The following is a 19,501-nucleotide window of genomic DNA, read 5'->3' on the forward strand; positions in this document are numbered from 1 at the left end:
GAGAAAACAGGAACCCCCTCTCCCCCGACCACCTCCTAAGTGCTCTATTCTTGCCCAGTGCTGATAACTTATTGGGCAGTAATAAGATTACTGTTAGTTATTCTTCTACGACCCTCTACTACTAATAGCCATTGGTATTTATTGCTTGGTGTGTGTCAGGCCCTCTGAGGGTGTTTTACATAGGTTATTTCATCTAATCCTTGCAGCAGCCCTATGAGGTTGGAATTATCCGTCTCCCCACTGTATGGATGAGACAACCCAATTCAGATGACCTAGAGCTGGTTCAAACCCAGACGGTCTGGTTTCTCCCAGGCTGTCGTGAGAATTAAGGGACATGGTTCCAGCGTGTCCCAGGGCTCAGCACAGCGCCCGGCCTGGAGTGAGTACTTGGCAAATGGCAGCTAGGGGAATCCTCATGATTGCTGAGAGGGGTCTTCAAGGAGGACGTTTGGGGCTCAGCTTTCAAGGGCCCATGTGGAGATGGTTGGAGCATCAAAGAGCTCAGCCCTGCTCCAGCCCTGCCTGGCTCTAAGGACCAGATCTGATGACATCTCTCTGAAGTGCTGATGCCATCTTTCGTACGTAACAGAACTCGCTCACACACGCACAGGCCTGAAGAACAGGCATGTCCAGGCTGCTGCTCTGTGGGCACTGCTAGGAGCCCACCCTGGGCAGCAGAGCCGTCAGTGTTTCCTGAAGGAGAGTTGGCAATGAGGACCCGTGCTCAGCAAAGTCACCAGGTAAGACTGTTGTTTGTGGGTCCACGAGACAAGCTTCCCCCTCCCCCAACCCTTCCACACTGTGTGGGGATGGGCGGGTGACCCTGCAGGGGGATAGTCATTTGTCAGGAGGCGGGCACAATGAGCCAGAAAAATTGGGGTATAAATGCCAACACCTCCTAATTTGGACCCATGAGGTTGTGAGGCCTTCGGGAATTTGAAATATACATGATTCTAAAAAGACGCAGATGGTAAAAATTAACATTTACCGGGTACTGATTAGGTACAAAGCACAGATCTCTGAGCCCTGACACAACCCTATGAGGCAGGTCGTCTTCTTAGCCCTGTTTTTATAAATGACGAAACTGAGACTCAGAGAAGCTGAGTCCCTTGCTGAGGTCAAGTGGGCTGGGCTTCTAACCTGGGCATCAGTGCCACAGCCAGGGCCTCTAAGCATCTGACACTCTGCTGGCAGATGGATGAAGGGCCCAGAGTCCGGCTGCAGAGGCCCAAGGCGTGGTGGGCAATCTGGGCTGGACCTGCTTGCGAGGAGCTCTGAGCAAACCCTTACTCCCCCAGAGAATTTGGACCGAGGCTCACAAACTCAAGGACTCCCGGCTGGCGACTCACCAAGGGCACTCCTTACTTGGCAGGCCCAGAGGTGCATGCCAAACTCCACTAACATGGCCTTCAAAGCTCTCGGGGCTGTGACCTCAGCTCAACCTCTGCAGCTTTGGACTTCACCTGTGCACACACCCGAGTTCCCACAAACGGGATGGATATGTCCAGCACCTCCCTGCCCTTGCCCAGGCTGGGCATTCTGCCTACAAGCTTTCCTTCTTTACATTTTCAAATCTTATACCCCTTTTCAAGGTCTGGCCCAAATATCACCATCTTCCATAAAGCTCTCATATATTCCAGATTCCACTTCTGCTAGTTAGAAGTGAATAGTCACAGCCCTTCGCTTAGACCTCTGACACAGACAAGGGTCGTCTAGCTAGCATCTATCTCCCTTTCAGCCAGCAGCAGTACCTCGCCTGGGATTTCCTGGGAACCACCCCTTCACACTCGCAGTTACAAAGAACTCACAAACAGCTGCTCTCTGGCTCGAGGGTTGAGATCCTCCTGGCCAGTGATTGGTCAAGAATGGGCATGTGACCCACCGGTGGCCAAATCAGAGGCAGCTGTGGGACTTTTGCTGGAGTTCTTGGGAAAGAAGCCCCTCTCTCTCTGCCAGGTTTGCGAAGCTGCTAGAATGAAAGCCTGGAGCTGCTGGTGATCACCTTTGCTACCATTTGGGGAGGGCCTGCTTGAGAATGAAACAAATGCAGAGGAAGGTAAAGCTGAGAGGGGGAGAGAGAGAGAGACACTTCTGAAGTACTAATGACATCTTTAAGCCCTTGGATTCATCCATGCCAGAAGCCAGAATGCCGCGGGCCTTCCCATTTCTATGAGTCAGTAAACTCCCATTTTTGCTTTTTAAGGGAGTTTGAGTTGGGTTTTCTGTCACTTATGATTGGAAAGGTCTTAAAGAACAGAACTTCTCTTGAGCTCTCAATCACGTATCCCCTGGAGGCACAGTTTCTTATGTATATAGCTTCCCTCTCTCATTTTTTGATAGCAGAAACCACGCATGCTACAAATTTACATGCTCACTGTGTCCTAGCATCGGGCCAGAGGCGATACCTGAGAAGTGTCTGGAGCATAAAGTGTCAAAGCTGTGAGGGTCTGTGGCCCTAATTCTTTTTTGGTACTTGAGTGTGTAAACGTGGTCACAAGGGCCTAGCACAAGGGGGCTTGTCTAGTGCTCAGTGTGTAGGCTGGGCCATCTTCCCTGACAACTGTGTGTCCATCACCTCTTATCTCAATTCATTCAACAACTGTATTGTTGACTATGGGTTGGGCATTGTGCTACACAGCAGCAGAGGATTAAACAAGTCCCGCCCTAGCGAGGACAGACACTAAATACAATCACTGGAGCAAATTACTTACTGCCTGAGACAGTTTCTACAGCTTTTCAAATGGGGATAAATATCTCATGGGGGTAGTCATGGGACTTAACGTGGTAATTCGTGCACAGCAGTTAGCACATTCCTTGTCTACAATAAAAGCTCAATAAATGGTAGCTAGTATTATTAACCTTACTAAAAAGTTAACATGGATAAATATACAATTGCAAATGGTGTTGGCCCGTATGAAGGAAAAGAATAGGGCAGAATGAGGCCAACTCTGAGGAGAGGGTGTGGGACCCGAGACCAGAAGGGAGGAGCAAGCACGTGCAGAGCAGAGAAGAGTATCTGAGGCAGAGGAAGCACCGCGTGAGGGCCCAAGGTGTGTGGGGTGCTGTTTGCGGCCAGAGTGTGATAGCTGGATGGAAACGGAGGGAGCTGCTGCTGGGGACTCAGGCAAGGGTCATGTGCAGCCAGGTCTGGGAGCATGCAGAGGCCAGGCGGGCGGGGCGGGGAGGGGGAGAAACCCACTTGCTGATGTACTCCCCGGTGAGGATGATGCTGCAGGTCTGGCATTTGAAGCAGCTGACGTGCCACTGCTTGTCCAGAGCCAGGAGTGACTGGCCGTGCTTGATCTCCTCCTTGCACCCAGCGCAGTCTGTGAAGACAAGAGGATGTGCTGAGCAAAGCATCCTGGGCCCCTAGAGCCCTGCCATCATCGCACACCTGAGTCAAGGAAACCCCTCCTGGAATGCCAGCTTTTCCACAACTGCTCCCACCCTGGCACTGGCACCTGTCGAGACTGCCAGGTGAGGGAAAGGCCAGCGGAGCCCTGGCCTCTTGACAAGTGGTCTTGGTGTGAGGGAGAAAGACAGACCTCCCAGGGTTCCTCCAGAAAGTTCCCTGCTGGTCATCCTGACAACTGTTCATCCAGAATGGACCCTGCACTGCTTCTGCTCTCGAGTTGCTAACTAAGCTCATCCAAGTCTCTGTGACCCAGGGACCTGCAGTATCAGTGTCACCTGGGAGCTCAGAAATGTGCAGCAATGTGGGCCCCACCCAGATTGACTGAATTTTTATTTATTTTTAATTATTTTATTTTTATTGAAGTATGCTTGATTTACAATGTTGTGTTAGTTTCAGGTGTACAGCAAAGTGATTCAGTTACATATATATGTATATATATTATGTATATATATATCTTTTTCAGGTTCTTCTCCATTATAGGTTGTTGTTACAAGATACTAAATATAGTTCCCTGTGCTATACAGTAGGTCCTTGTTGCTTATCTACTTTATGTATAGTAGTGTGTACCTGTTAATCCCAAACTCCTCATTTATCCCCCTCTTTCCCCTTTGTTAACCATAAGTTTTTCTACGTCTGTGAGTCTGTTTCTGTTTTATAAATAAGTTCATTTGTATCATTTTTCTAGGTTCCACATATAAGTGATATCAAATGGTATTTTTCTTTCTCTGCCTGATTTACTTCACTTACTATGATAATCTCCATGTCCATCCATGTTGCTGCAAATAGCATTATTTCATTCTTTTTTATGGCTGAGTAATATTCCATTGTATATATATATATATATATATATATATATATATATATATATATATATATATGTACCACATCTTCTTTATCCATTCATCTACTGATGGACATTTAGGTTGCTTCCACATCTTGGCTATTGTTAATACTGCTGCAATGAGCATTGGGGTGCATGTATCTTTTTGAATTAGAGTTTTCTCCAGATATATGCCAAGGACTGGGATTGCTGGATCATATGATAGCTCTATTTTTAGTTTTCTGAGGAACCTCTATACTGTTTTCCACAGTGGCTGCACCAATATACATTCCCACCAACAGTGCAAGAGGTTCCCTTCTCTCCACACCCTCTCCAGCATTTATTGTTTGTGGACTTTCTGATGATGGCCATTCGGACTGGTGTGAGGTCACACCTTATTTTTTTGCAGTTTTGGTTTGCATTTCTCTAATAATTAGTGATTTTAAGCATCTTTTCATGTGCCTGTTGTCCCTCTGTATGTGTTCTTTGGAGAAACATCTATTTAGGTCTTCTGACCATTTTTCAATTGGATTGTTTTTCTGATGTTGAGCTGTATGAGCTGTTTATGTATTTTGGAAATTAAGCCCTTGTCGCTTACCTACTGAATTTTATCAAGATCTCCAAGCACAGTAGAGTTTTCCTCAATGGCAAGGGCCCTGTTTGTGATTTGTGTGTTTTGTGGTTAAATCTATTTTCTTGCCTAGCACCGTGCTCAGCACATAGTTAAGAACTCAAACAGATTTGCTGAATGAGTGTGAAAGAGCAGGCCTCACGGCACTCAGGCAAAGGACAGAACTTACCACACACACCTCCTCCCCAACATGATTACATACCAAACGCTTGCCTCCCCAGGTAGCAAGGATTAAAGAGTCTGATGAGATCGTTCCAGAGCAGCAAGGTGCCCTTGCTCTCCGTTCCCCTCACCCTGGACTGTGCACTGGAGCCAATATTGAATGGAGGGGGCCCCAGAGTCTGCCTGTTGCTCAATCAGTGTCTGTGGAGGGGCAGGAAATAGAGGCAGTGTCCAAGATACTTGGGAGAAGCGGGAAATTCAGGCCTAGCCGACCGGATGTCCCACTCTGGAGGAGGAAAGGGTCATGGTGCAAAGTTTACCAGAGGACAAGCCTGCCTCCTGGCACCAAAGCAAGTGCATACTTGGGAGCAGTGGTGAGAAAAGAGACGGCTATCAAGTTGGGAGAGGCTGGCTGAAGCTCTCACATCCAGCTGGGAGCCTGTCCTGGGAGAGGAGATGAGATGTCCATGTGTCTAAGAAGTGGGTGTGCCCAGCAGGCTGTGGGGAGGGTCTGGGCCCTGATGAAGTGTGTGTATGAAGCAGCTCCCACAGTCCGCGCCTCTTGGCCACACAGTGCCTTTCTAACGTCTCTTAGTGCAAGCTGCGGGCAGGAAGGTCTCCCATTGCAAAATGCTTCAAGTCCCAGGCCTTCAAATGGGGGCTGGGAGAATAGTTTTAGGATCTCTTTTCTCCTGGGATAAGTCTACCCCCACCCCATCCTGATCATCACAGTCTTCAGAATGTCATAGTTTAGAGAGGTCAGGTACCCCCTCCTCTTTTATAGACAGATGGCCTCTGAAGTGACTTGCCCACGCTCCGAACAGTAAAACCCAAGGGCTCAGGCGTCTGGTCCAGCTTTCTAGGCCACAAATGCTGACCTTGTGTCTCTGTGGGCCTCATTGATAGGGTTAAATGATTCCACAGGGGCTCAGAGTTCACAGAGCATTTGGCCAAAGTCCCACGCAATGCAGGAAGCTCCAGCATTCTCAACAGGCGTGGGCACCTTCCTCTGTGTCATAGCTTCCAGGGGTGAGCAGCTCACCGCACCCCCCCCCCCTTTTTTTTTTTTTTCGGTATGCGGTCCTCTCACTGTTGCGGCCTCTCCTGTGGCAGAGCACAGGCTCCGGACGCGCAGGCTCAGCGGCCATGGCTCACGGGCCCAGCCACTCCACGGCATGTGGGATCCTCCCAGACTGGGGCATGAACCCGTGTCCCCTGCATTGGCAGGTGGACTCTCAACCACTGCGCCACCAGGGAAGCCCTGTTCTCATGTTTTTAACTCATACTCTGTGCATTATCCAATCTCTGATATGAGGTCAGAAGCAATATTCCTGATGTAGGAAGGCCTGCTGAATCCTCCTGAGAATTCTGGCTTACCTGCTCCACATGCTTTTTCTTTTCATGTTATACTGCTCGTCCTCCACTCTACAGGCTTCATATTTATCAGGACCTTTTCCTCCCTCTTCTCTCAACTTTCACTCTTGGCCACGCAGTGGAGCCTCAAACACCCCATCCGGGAGCCCGGGTCTCGTGTAATAAGCAGGGTCAGGAAAACCACACCCTGTCCCAAGTTGGATTCTGCAGACCCAGCTGTCCACTCCATTCCTCCTACGTTCCTCTTTATTCCAAAATTACAACCTTCAGCTGGCAGAAAGTATGATGCCACCACTTGTTCCTCCTAAATCCCTCAGTTTACTGGAGACTCTAAAGACCCCAGACAACTATTTTTAGTTTTTTTTGACTGTGTCATTCATTCCACTTAGATCAGCAAAAATAAGTGGGTTTGTGAGTCACAGCAAGCTCCCCACCTCGTTTTAGGCAACTAATCCAGGGAGACAGGACCCTTCCTATTAGCGAGTCATGTCTCTGGTATAGGGTGTTAAGGAAATAGGCTCCAAAGCCAGACTGCCTGGGCTCACATTCCAGTTACAGTATCATTATCTGAGTGACTTTGGGCAAGTCATTTATGCTGTCTGAGTCTTAGTTTTCTCATCTAAAAACCATTACTCTTATCTCCCTCGTAGAGTTATTATAATGATTAAATGAGATGTTATATATAGAAAACTTAGTGCAGTGCCTGACAACAGTAATGGCCAATCAACGTTAGCAAGAGTGATGGTGGTGGTTTTGGTGGTGATGGTGGTGGTGCTACTGCTGCTGATTCTTCTCAGAGAGGACTGTGCGGTGCCTGGCAATAGTCACCGTCATCAGTGTTAGCAGTGGTGATGGTGGTGTTGGTGACAGTGGTGCTTGTAATGATGGTGGGGGTGATTGTGAAGATGGTGGTGGTGGTGGTACTTATGGTGGCCATGCTACTTCTGCTCCTGATTCTTCTTGGTGAGATCCGTGAGGAAACACTTCTTCCGCCTGTGATAAGTAATACAATTCTTTTCTCTTGACAGTTCCTAAGTATTCTTCTTGATCTCTTTTGAGTAGATACTGCTCCTGCTTTTCCAGAATGTCTTTACATTCCAGGGATGAAACTTCACACTCCTGTAGCTCAAGAATACAGCAAGTTTTCCTGCTTTCATTTTCCTTCTCCATGATATGTTCTTCCCCTTAGCACTCTCTTGAATCTTGTTTTAGTTCCCTTCAACCTTGGGGGAACTAAGCAGACCTTCCAACTTCCCCTCAAGTCAGGTGGCTGCCTTGTGTTTACAGCATGGATAATGACCATCTTTGGGGATAAAACATTTCTATGAAACATATGCCCTGTAGATCCACACAGTGATGTCTAGACTTCATGAGTAACAAGATGAGCCATGATCCTAGGCATCCCCCTGGAGACGGCCCACGTGCTCACTTGCTCTTCTGCACTCACTCTTCCTCACCTTTTTCACCTCCTGATCTGCAGAATTATGGTGGACACAGCCTCTTCTTGTGGACATGCTCCCATGCAGGGCTCCCGCACTTAGCTGAGGAAATCTCCCACCTGTCTGAGATTCCCCAAGGCACACAGTACACACAACACAGGCTGAGTGAGGTAACAGCAGATTCAGGAATCTTATTCTCAGTTCTCCTTTGGGATGTTTCCTAGACTAAACCTCCAAGCCAACAAAATCCCTCATTTATATTTAGAGAGCATTTTACACACTATGACGTATGTTGGTTTGATTCCCGAATACTGATACACTTGCTTTCCACAAAGTTGGGTAAACTGAGCCACAGGGAGGCTACATGATGGCTGTGCATTCACACAGAAGGATGGCAGCCTCCTGACTCCAGCCGGCTTCCCTCTGTGAACTCACACGTGGTCCCACTGGTGTCTGGGCGCCTTGGCAGCATCAGCCATGGCGCTGTGGTCCTGCATCCCAGCCTTGCTGTCATATTGGATGATGCTTTCAAGGAGTTATGAAGGATAACAGTGTGTGCTCTCAGCCACCTCAAGATGGAAACCTGATCAGAGCGGCAAATTTTTCTTGAGCCCCACCGAAGATACTGACGGAAAGTCTGGGAGCAGATCTGATTCAACTGAAAGAAAGGAAGGGCAAGGGAGGGAGCCTCCCCACTGGCCCCCGTGCTAATGGAGCCCCCGGGAGCTCAGCCCTGCTGACTTGGGGTATTCTGTGCTCGCCCTCCTCAGCCAGACACAGCCTCAGCGTGCTGACTCTGCTGGTGCCGTGGCCAGCAGCCCCCATACCACACAGTGATGCCGCACAAGACGCTAATGGGCTTTCATTGATGCTGACGACAAGGCCAGTGAGAGTGTCACGTAACATGAAAGAATGCCGGCGCTCAGCTTGGCTTACCGAGACCCAGGGGGCTGTGTCCGTGTGTGTGTGAGCACATGCAGTCAGTGGCCTGACAGGGGAATCTTGGAACAGTGATTTGGATATCTTACGGCTAGACACGTTTGAATGGAATGGACATTCCACAAATCAGAATGACTGTTCCAAGGCACTATTGATCCTCAGTTCCCCCCAACTCCCCATCTATGTTTTGGTGATCGATGGCCTGCCAAGTGTCCCCCTCATCCCTAGACAGTAGTTCTCAATCTTAGGAGCAGCAAATGAGTCACCCAAGAAGCTTATTAAGATTGTAGATTTCTAGGTCCCATTCCTAGAAGTCAAGAGTGGGCCCAGAAATCTGTATTTTTATCAGTCCTGCAGTGAAGCTGATGTCACGGTCCACAGAACACACCCCAAGGGGCACTAGCACAGCCCTTGTGGCCTTCTCTCATATTCCCTCTTTTGCTAAGATATGTCTGCATATTCTTCTTTAGTGGAGTTTGTAAAAATTGACAGCCACTGGTGGAAAACACTTGATCAGCTCTGTTGCGATGCCCTTGGGAGCGTGGACCAGAGGGGAGATAAGGAGCCCTGCTCATCCCAGGAGAACCACCCAAGTGGCCAACACATGGCACAGGCCATCTCTGTTCACAGTTGGGCAGCCGGTTTTCCCTGCGTTTGTGCTTTGGGAAGTTTGTGAGTCTGGGCTGTGTGCCAACTGGGTCATGCTTCAGGAGTCCTCCAGGGTGGGAACCTCCCCCACTTCCCTCCAGGCTGCGGAAGCAGTTAGCGAAGCTGGGAAAGGAGAGCCCTGGGAGATGGCACTCGTGGACGGCGACGTGCCCCATGGGGAGGACTCACGGCTTGGTCCACGGATCTTGATGGGCTTACTGCTCGTCATGGACTGGGAGCATGTCTGACACAAACATTCCTTCCCGCTGAAGGTCACCTTGTCTCCAATGGGGAAAGGCTTCCTGCAAGAGGGATGAAGGAGAAATTCAACACCATCTCTCCAGAGGGTTCCGTGTCTATAGGTGACTTGACAACACATGTGCTTGAAGACCTTTGGTAGCACACACTGCACACAGAGAGCACCAGGCACATTCAAGTGCTGTTCACGGGGCCGGGCTAAACCACTCAGTTAGGGCCAGGACCAGAACTGGAGACCCAGTTGGGCCATTTACATGATTTTTAAACACTGGGAAAATCGTGACACTTATTTGGGCTTACATTTCTCTTCTATAATGAAGAGGCTAAAAATGTCTCAGAGGTACTTCCTCTTCCTGGAAGGACTTCTTCCAACCCAAATTGACCTATCCCCTGTATGTCAGGAAGAACTCATTCAACTCCCCAACTTGCCAAAATTTCCTTCTTTCACTCCACAGGAAGTTTAGACATCCTCAAAGAACCTCTTCCTCTGCTCGCCTGCATTTGCGAGTTCTACAGCTCAGGGGCTCAAGCTCGTCATGTCCTGCCTCCCTAACTAAATATAAAGTGCATAGAACCCTCAGTACAGCTGATCCCATCACACAGCAGCTCTCGCTTGTGTGGATTGGGATGCCTGTTAATATGGACTCTGAGTTTATGCCCCCGTAAGCCTGCAGTGGCTCCACTGCCCTTACATTAGCAACATGAACAACGGAGGGAGTGCCAGGGAGGGAGTGCCAGGGAGGGAGGGGAGCCGTGTTCTCATCACAGCCCAGGCACTGATTCATGGTAAAAGGACCCGGCATGACCTTGGGAAGGCACCTATTCTCCATGGGGCTTCACAAAACCTCCACTTTAGACCATACGGACCCTACTGTGCAAACTTCCAATGGTTCTGGGATTCCAGGTCTTAAGGGTTGGATGAATGAATGAATGAATTCCACTGGGTGATAATATTTTCTTATGCACTGTGTCCTTAGTCTCAATCAGAAACTCTAATTGGTTAGTTACTCTAACTGGTAACAAAGAGGTGGTTATTATACGAGGAGAATAATTGATCTATAAATGACTTTCCCAATTAAAAAATGCATACATATACTCCAATCGTGCTTTACTTATGACTTAATCAGAGCAGTCCATTAAATTTTAACATATCTGTGGGCAGGGTTGAGGTTTCTTTATTTTTTCATCTCCTTAATATGGTGCTTCGCATACACTGGGCCCTTAAGGTACCTTTGCTAAGTTAACAAGTGACGGGTATGCTGAGGGTGGGGAGGAGGGAAGGGGTGAGCTTTCCATCACCTATCAGAGGTCTTGAGAGGCTAGATAATGATCATTATGATAACGAAGAGCATAAAAGTAGACACAATTTGGTACCAGTCATTGAGATAAGGTCTCTCTGCATGTACCATCTCATTTATCTTCATGGAAACCCAATGAAGTTGGACTGGCTTTGATGTCAATTCACCAATGAAGCGGAGGCTTACAGAGGTGGGGTCACCTGCCAGGGTCATGGAGGGAGGCTATAAATAGATATTCCAGTACCGTATGTGGCTGAGGGTGTGAGAGCCTGAGCCAGATTCATGGATTCCAAAGTGAGTTTTGAGAGGCCAGGGCCCTCAGTGGTTCCTTCAGGGCCTTTTGATGGGAAGTGGGAGGCTGAGTGTTGGGGCTCAGATCCTTACGCTGCCTTTGTCTCGGGACAAACCAGTGTTTTATACTAGATCACGTTTGACAAACAGGATTCAGCCGCTAAATGTTTGAAAACCACTAGCCTGTCAGGTCCTTCCTCCCCTGAGATTAGAGGATGCAAGTGTCCAGCAAAAAGCCGAGTAAGCCCCGGATCTGCCTGGGAAAGGCCATTTCTTCCCTGCTGCAGGATCCCGGGCAGAGGGTCCCGCCCCCGCTGGCCTGCTGCTCACCTGCACAAGCTGCACACGAAGCACCTGGGGTGGTAGGTGCGGCCCAGCGCGGAGATGACCTCGCCCGTGATGAAGTCCCGGCAGCTGTCACAGCGGGTGCCGTAGAGCTGCTGGTAGTCCTGGGTGCAGATGTACTCCTGGTTCTTGAAGAAGAAGCCTGACTGAGCCAGGCCACAGCCACACACTTGGGGAAACAAGGCGGGAAACAAAGGCAGGTGAGTCCAGGGAGGGTCTGCAAGCATGAGGTTCTCGCTGGGGACAAGGCTGCCGTCTGACTCAGTCGTAACTGGCCAGAGAATGGTGATGCATGGGACCTCATGGGCCTTTGGGGCCAGGGCTCCTTAAAGGATGGCCCGAAGACCACTTGCATCAGAATCACCTGGCGGGCCTCTTGAGATGCAGCTGCCTGGACCTGAATCAGACTCCCTCAGGTTGGAGCCCAGGCATCTGCATTTTAGCACACTCCCCAGCTGATCCTGATGCATGCTGAGACCACCCATGCTATACAATCCTCTCAAAACATGGAGGAGAAGTTTAAAGCCATGTAGCGCATGCAGTGCAACGCAGCTGGTGATATCATGAGTTTGATGAAAGAATCATTCAGTTAAAAATGCCCTGGGCATTTCCTACGTGCATGAGTCTGTGCTAGGTGAAGACAAGTTAGGATGGCAATGGGATGTATGATTTGAAGATTAGAATCCAGCTTCACCATAGCCATAAAAGGTAGATCTCTTCCCAGGCAGGAATGATAAAACACAATCCTTGAAATCCAAAGAGCTAACAATGGATGCAGAGGGAAGACCACATAGAACATACATCAGTGGGGACAGGCCATGGGATGGTGTAGGTAGCAAGTGCTGTGAGTGGGAGGAATCAATGAAGGCTTTCTGGAGGAGGTAGCATCTAAGTTGAAGTGAAAGAATGGAATGAGCTAAAGCACAAAGGCAGGAAACTACAGGCAATATTTGTGTGGAGATGCGGCTAGGGTAAGGGTGGTGTTTTTAGAGAGTGGAAGGCAATATTACACGAAAATATTGCCAGGCCAGTTGGAGGAAGAGGGGCCAAGTCCAGTTTAAGACGTTTAGGCTTTGTGGGAAACTAGGAAGCCATGGATGGTTTTTCCTCTAGTTTTTAAAATCTTAAATTATTTTGAAAAATCTCGGACATATACAACAGTAGAGAGAAGATTATAATGATTCCCTATCACCCAGCTGCAGAAATGATCAATTGCACTGATGACTTCTGAAAAGAGAGGCAACATGATTTCATAAGGTACTTTATAAAGTCTTTTGGGATATCCTTGTGGACAATATGAAGTAATATAGGGCAGATAATAGAAAAGCAGGTGGATATAATTATAGGTGTCTGAACAACTGAATCATGTGGGACTCCCCTCCCCCAAAAGACTTCGAAACGTGGGAAATGAGAGTTCCCTCTGAGAGTTAAGTTACGAAATGAACACATAATGGGAAGAGCAGGAAGAGGCTAAGTTTCTTCCAAGAGATTGAATGACTCTCAGGGCCACCAGAACGGCTGAGTTTATTGATCCAGCTAAAGCAAGGATGGGTCAGCCAGGAAGGGGCTGGTCAGCAATCAAAGGAAGGCCACTTGAGAGCTCATTCAAATCCCGAGACCAGCTCCCCTTGTTCTGAGTCTGACAGTTTGACTTTCTACATAGGTTGCCTTTGTGAGACAAGCAGCTGATCAGGGCAACATGAACTAGTACAACGGAGAGTTACAGCTCTTGTTTATGTTAATAAACAGGCACTCGGGTTTTATACGTCCGTTTCCCAAAGATGTGGTTAGCATGACTCAACTTTACCAAGCGTGATCCACGGTGGGGAAACCAACAAGATGTTTTCCAAGCCTGTAAGTGCGAGGACCTGGCCTGAACTGGGTGAAATCACCCCAGTAAATACTCTCTTATCTTTAATAGGGAACGTTGTTTTGCAAAAGCAGCCAGGTTAAAAGTAGGAGGGACTTCTAGGTGAATGTCAGAAGTATTTTGCAAGTGTTTGTTCACTCTGCAGGCCAGAGGTATGCTCCAAGGGCCAAGGTGAGGGAGGAGGGCGGCTCCAAATGTCACAGCACCAGGGGAAACGGTCTAGGACCATGAGAGACTCTTCTCTGGGAGTCAGACCACCTGGGCTATCTAACTCTCTGGGTGACACTGAACTTGGTCCTCTGTTGTCTGGGGCCTCTGTTCACTTCTGTGTAAAGAGCAGAAACTGGACAAGAAATGACCTGAGCTTTTCTTCTGACACTGATATCCTGTGAGTCTAGGAGAAGGTAGGGCTGACTATAAGCCTAAACATTTTAAATTCCACGTGAGGTAGAGCTGGCAGCCACTGGGGACCACCCCTTGCAGAGAGGCAGGGCTTATGAGGAGAAGTGGTGCTGGTGGTGGTGGTAGGTGGGGAAGGGTCCAACTTTCATCAGGCTTCATGAAATCTCATCACAGCAAACAATGCCTGGTCTGGAAGGCAGGCAAGGCCAGAGAACAGGCTGTGCTGGGGTGTGCAGGTGGCAGGTCAATTGACTTCATGGCTGTGGAATTAGTCAGGCATGGCCTACAACCTCATTGGAAACAGCTCCTGTTTTTTCCCTTCTTTTCTCTCCTTTGTGTCCCCTGCCAACTCCACTTCCAGAGCCACCTCTCCCAGTGGAGAAAACCAGGAGGCCATACAAAAACTTGGAACAATCAGTTCCTTCGTTTCCCCCAAGGAGCTGAAGGAGGAAGGTAGAAAGGATGTAAAGGTTGATAAGAATCCCAGGGGTTCCTGGAAATACAGTGGGGAACACGGGGTGGAAGGAAAGCTGGACCAGCACGACAGATGTATTTGAGGCTGAGCAGAGCTCTGCATTCAAATAACAGGAAAGGCCATGGAGAGGGTCTGTAGTATGGAAGTGATGTGGAATTAATACATCCAGGGCAGTCATTATTCTGTGAATCAGAAAAATATAGTCTATTAATTAAAAGAAAGATTATATAGCCTAACAATGGGACAGAATATGGGAACTCAGAACTGCTTTCAGAAAACACAGAATGCTCACTGTAAACATAAGGCCTAGAATAGGACGTGCACACAGCCCTACTGTGTTTCAGTGGAAAATGTACTGTTTTGAGGGTCACTGGACCTTCCTCCATATTCCCATTCTAGCACTCAGGTGCTGTGTGACTTTGAAAAAGTGACCTCACCCCTCTGGAGCTTAGTTACCTCATTTGTAAAATGAGGGGGCTATGTGGTAACTGAGGACACATCCAGACCTGAGAGTCTAGGATTCTGTCATATAATTCTGTTGATTTTCAACTTTTCAAATGAGACAGTTTTATGGAATTTCAAAATCAAAGTGTTAGAAGGGCCCCCGAAGGTGATCTCATTATTTTAAACATTTAAATTGTGAAATATATTATACATACAGAAGATGTAGTAAATATATATGTACAGTGTAAAGAAGAATAAAACATGCTCCCAGCTACTCACTACCGAGTTTATGAAACAGAACATCACCAGCAGCTCGGAAGCCTGTTCCCATCTCCCTAAGAGCGCCCTGCTTCCCACACCACGCCCCAAATTGCGTTTATCATTCTCTTGCTTTTCTTTACAGTTTTACTACCTTTGAGGTATCTACAAACAATATATTGTTTAGTTTTGCCTGTTTTTGAACTTTATATGGATGGAATCATACTGCATCTACTCTTCTGTGTAATTTACTGCTTCATTCTCTCAGTATTATGTTTTTGAGATTCATCCATGTTGATGCATGTAGTTGTGGGTCATTCATTTTCACTGCTGTGCTGTATTTCGTTGTCTGACTATATCACAATTGATCTATTCCACTGCTGAAGGACATCCAAGCTGCTTGTGGTTTTTTTTTTTCCTTTATGGAAATGCTGCCTTGAACATTCTTGTATTTGTGAGGTGATGTCTCACTGTTTTCCAATAAGTTTTTCCCATTTACATTCCCACCAGCAGTTCTCACTGAGCTATATTATCACAGATACCAGGTAACACCTAACTTTTTACATTTAGTTAACATGGTACAGGTGAAAGGATGTTCTATTGTGATTTTAAATTTAATTTCCCTGATTATTAATGAAATTGAGAATGTTATTACCTGCTTATGGACCATTTGTGTTTTCAAGGTTTATCCACATGGAGCATGTATCAGTATCTCTTTTCTACCGCTGAATAATATTCCACTGTATGGATATACCACACTGTACTTATCCATTCACTGGCTGATGGATATTTGAATTGTTTCAAACTTTTGACTTTATGAATAATATTGCTATGAACATTTGTGTACAAGTTTTTGTGTGAACATACGTTACTTGAGTGTAAGTCTAGCAGTGGAATTTGGAATTGTTGGGGTTATATGGTAACTCTATATTTACCCCTAGAGGAACTGCAAGATTGTTTTCCAAAGCACCTACACATTTTACATTCCCACCAGCAAGGTATGAGGGTTCCAATTCTTCCACATTCTTGCCAACACTTGTATTATCTGTCTTTTTTGATTATAGCCAACTGAGTGGGTGTGAAGTTTATCTCATTGTGGTTTTATTTGCATTTCATTGATGGCTAATGATGTTGAGCATTTCTTCATGTGCTTATTGGACATTTATATAACTTCTTCATAGAAATGTCTATTCATATCCTGTGCCCATTTTGAAATTGGGTTATTTGTCTTTTTTATTATTAAGTTGTAAGTATTCTTTATATAGTCTAGATACAAGCTCTTTACCAGATATATGATTTGCAAATTTTATCTCCCATTCTGTGTGTTGCCTTTCACATTCTTCATGGTATGTTTTGAAGCAAAAAAGTTTTTAATTTTGATGATGTTCAATTTATCTATTTTTCCTTAGTTGTTTGTGCTTTGGGTGTCATGTCCAAGAAGGCTTTGCCTAACTTAAGGTCACAAAGATTTACTCTCTTAAAAATTTTATAGTTTTAGCTCTTATGTTTAGGTTTTTGACTTATTTTGAGTTAATTTTTTTGTATGATGTGAAGAAGAATGCAAATTTTTTTTCACATATATATGTTCAGTTTTCCTAGCATCATTTGTTGAAGACTGTTCTTTCCCTATTGAATTATTTTGGCTGCCTCGATGACATTCAACTGACCATAAATATAAGGGTTTATTTTTGCACTCTCATTTTGACTCTATTGATCTATATGTCTATCCTTGAACCACATTGTTTTGTTTATTGTAGCTTTGTAGTAAGTTTTGAAAGTGGGAAGTTTGAGTTTTCCAACCTTGTTCTTCTTTTTCAAGATTGCTTTGGCTATTTTATGTTCCTTTCAATTCCATATGCATTTTAGAATCAGTCTGCCAATTTCTACAGAGAAGCAAGTGGGGATTTTTATAGCAATTACATGTGTTATGAACTGAATAGTGTCCTCCCCCAAATTCATATTCATATGTTGAAGCCCCAAGCCCTAATGTGATGGTACTTAGATAGGTGGTCTTTAGGAGATAATCAGGTTTAGATGAGGTCATAAGGATGGGACCTTCATTATGGGATTAGTGACCCCATTAGAAGAGACACCAGCAAACTTGCTCATTCTCATTTTCCCTCTCTTTCTCTCTCTCTGCTCCTCCCTCCCTCCCTCTGTGATATGTGAGGACACAGTGAGAGGGAAGCTGTCTGCAAGCCAGGAAGGAAGCTCTCCATAACCCAGCTATGAAGGCACCTTAATCTTGGACTTCTAGCCTCCAGAACTGTGAGAAAATACACTACTGTTGTTTAAGCCATCCAATCTATGTTATTTTGTTATGGCAGCCTGAGCTAAGATAGCATTAAGTTTGTAGATTGATCTAAAGAATATTGCCATCATAACAATGTTAAGGCTTCTGATCCATGAGCATGGTATATCTTTCCATTTACTTAGATAGTCTTTAATATTTTGTAGTTTTCAAAGTATAAACTTTACACTTTTATTAAATTCTTCTTCTTGTTTTTCAATGTAGCTCTCAAAGCATTTCCAGATTTTTATTATTTAAGAGAACATATCACCCCTCCTAGGTATATGGACAAGAGAAATCATATACATGTTGACCAGATGACACATAAAAGAATGTCTATAGCCACATTATACGTAATGCCGGACACAACTCAAATGCTCATCAACAGTAAGAAGAATAAATTCATGGTGGTATAATATAATCACACAATGGAACATATAGCAATGAGGATGAACAAACCATAAATGCATGAAACAACAAGACTGACTCTCACAAACAAAATGTTAGCACAGGAAGCCAGATGTAAAAGAGTACCCACACTGATTCTACTTATATGATGTTTACAACAGGCAAAACTTATTTATGATGTTAGAAGCAGGACAGTGGATACTTTTGATGGGGGGCAGTGACTGGTGGGACATGCAAAGTAAGTTTCTGGGGTGCTGGTGATGTGCTGTTTCTTTTTTTGTTGTTGTTTTTTGTATCTTTTGTTTTTTTGTTAAAATTTTTTTTACTTAATTTAATTTATTTTTTAATATAGCACGTTCTTATTAGTCATCAATTTTATACACATTAGTGTATACATGTCAATCCCAATCACTGAATTCATCTCACCCCCACCCCCACCCTCCTGCCGCTTTCCCCCCTTGGTGTCCATACATTTCTTCTCTACATCTGTGTCTCAAATTCTGCCCTGCAAACCGGTTCATCTGTACCATTTTTCTAGGTTCCACATATATGCATTAATATACGATATTTTTCTCTTTCTGACTTACTTCACTCTGTATGACAGTCTCTAGATTCATCCACGTCTCAACAAATGACCCAATTTCGTTCCTTTTTGTGGCTGAGTAATATTCCATTGTACATATGTACCACATCTTCTTTATCCATTTGTCTGTCGATGGGCGTTTAGGTTGCTTCCGTGACCTGGCTATTGTAAATAGTGCTGCAATGAACATTGTGGTGCATGTGTCTTTTGAATTATGGTTTTCTCTGGGTATATGCCCAGTAGTGGGATTGCTGGATCATATGGTAATTTTTAGTTTTTTAAGGAACCTCCATACTGTTCTCCATTGTGGCTGTATCAATTTATATTCTAACCAACAGGGCAAGAGGGTTCCCTTTTCTCCACACCCTCTCCAGCATTTGTTGTTTGTAGATTTTCTGATGACGCCCATTCTAACTGGTGCGAGGTGGTACCTCATTGTAGTTTTGATTTGTATTTCTCTAATAATCTGTGATGTTGAGCAGCTTTTCACGTGCTTCTTGGCCATCTGTATGTCTTCTTTGGAGAAATGTCTATTTAGGTCTTCTGCCCATTTTTTGATTGGGTTGTTTGTTTTTTTAATATTGAGCTGCATGAGGTGTTTATATATTTTGGAGATTAATCCTTTGTCCATTGATTCATTTGCAAAATATTTTCTCCCATTCTGAGGGTTGTCTTTTTGTCTTGTTTATGGTTTCCTTTCCTTTGTTTATGGTTTGTCCTTATGTCTTGTTTATGGTTTCCTTTCCAGTACTTTTGCTGTGCATAAGCTTTTAAGTTTCATTAGGTCCAATTTGTTTATTTCTGTTTTTATTTCCATTACTCTAGAAGGTGGATCAAAAATGATCTTGCTGTGATTTATGTCAAAGAGTGCTCTTCCTATGTTTTCCTCTAAGAGTTTTATAGTATCCATTCTTAAATTTAGGTCTCTAATCCATTTTGAGTTTATTTTTGTGTATGGTGTGAGGGAGTGTTCTAATTTTATTCTTTTACATGTAGCTGTCCAGTTTTCCCAGCACCATTTAATGAACAGACTGTCTTTTCTCCATTGTATATCCTTGTCTCTTTTGTCATAGATTAGTTGACCATAGGTGCGTGGGTTTATCTCTGGGCTTTCTATCTTGTTCCATTGATCTATGTTTCTGTTTTTGTGC

At 45.4% G+C, this 19,501-nt stretch overlaps 1 protein-coding gene across 3 annotated transcripts in view; it reads right to left on the minus strand.

The window, feature by feature from the left end:
- ABLIM3 (actin binding LIM protein family member 3) overlaps nt 1–19,501 on the minus strand; it is a 144,271-nt gene that overhangs the window by 60,582 nt on the left and 64,188 nt on the right. For all 3 annotated transcript variants that reach the window (XM_032625381.1, XM_032625380.1, XM_032625379.1), the window contains exons 4-6: nt 11,606–11,789; nt 9,618–9,730; nt 3,200–3,326 (exon numbers count right to left, since the gene is read on the minus strand). In XM_032625381.1, the coding sequence (XP_032481272.1) occupies nt 3,200–3,326; nt 9,618–9,730; nt 11,606–11,789 (424 nt within the window). The remainder of the gene's footprint in view (nt 1–3,199; nt 3,327–9,617; nt 9,731–11,605; nt 11,790–19,501) is intronic.

This window comes from Phocoena sinus, chromosome 3 (assembly GCF_008692025.1).
Source record: "Phocoena sinus isolate mPhoSin1 chromosome 3, mPhoSin1.pri, whole genome shotgun sequence".
Taxonomy (NCBI): Eukaryota; Metazoa; Chordata; class Mammalia; order Artiodactyla; family Phocoenidae; genus Phocoena; species Phocoena sinus.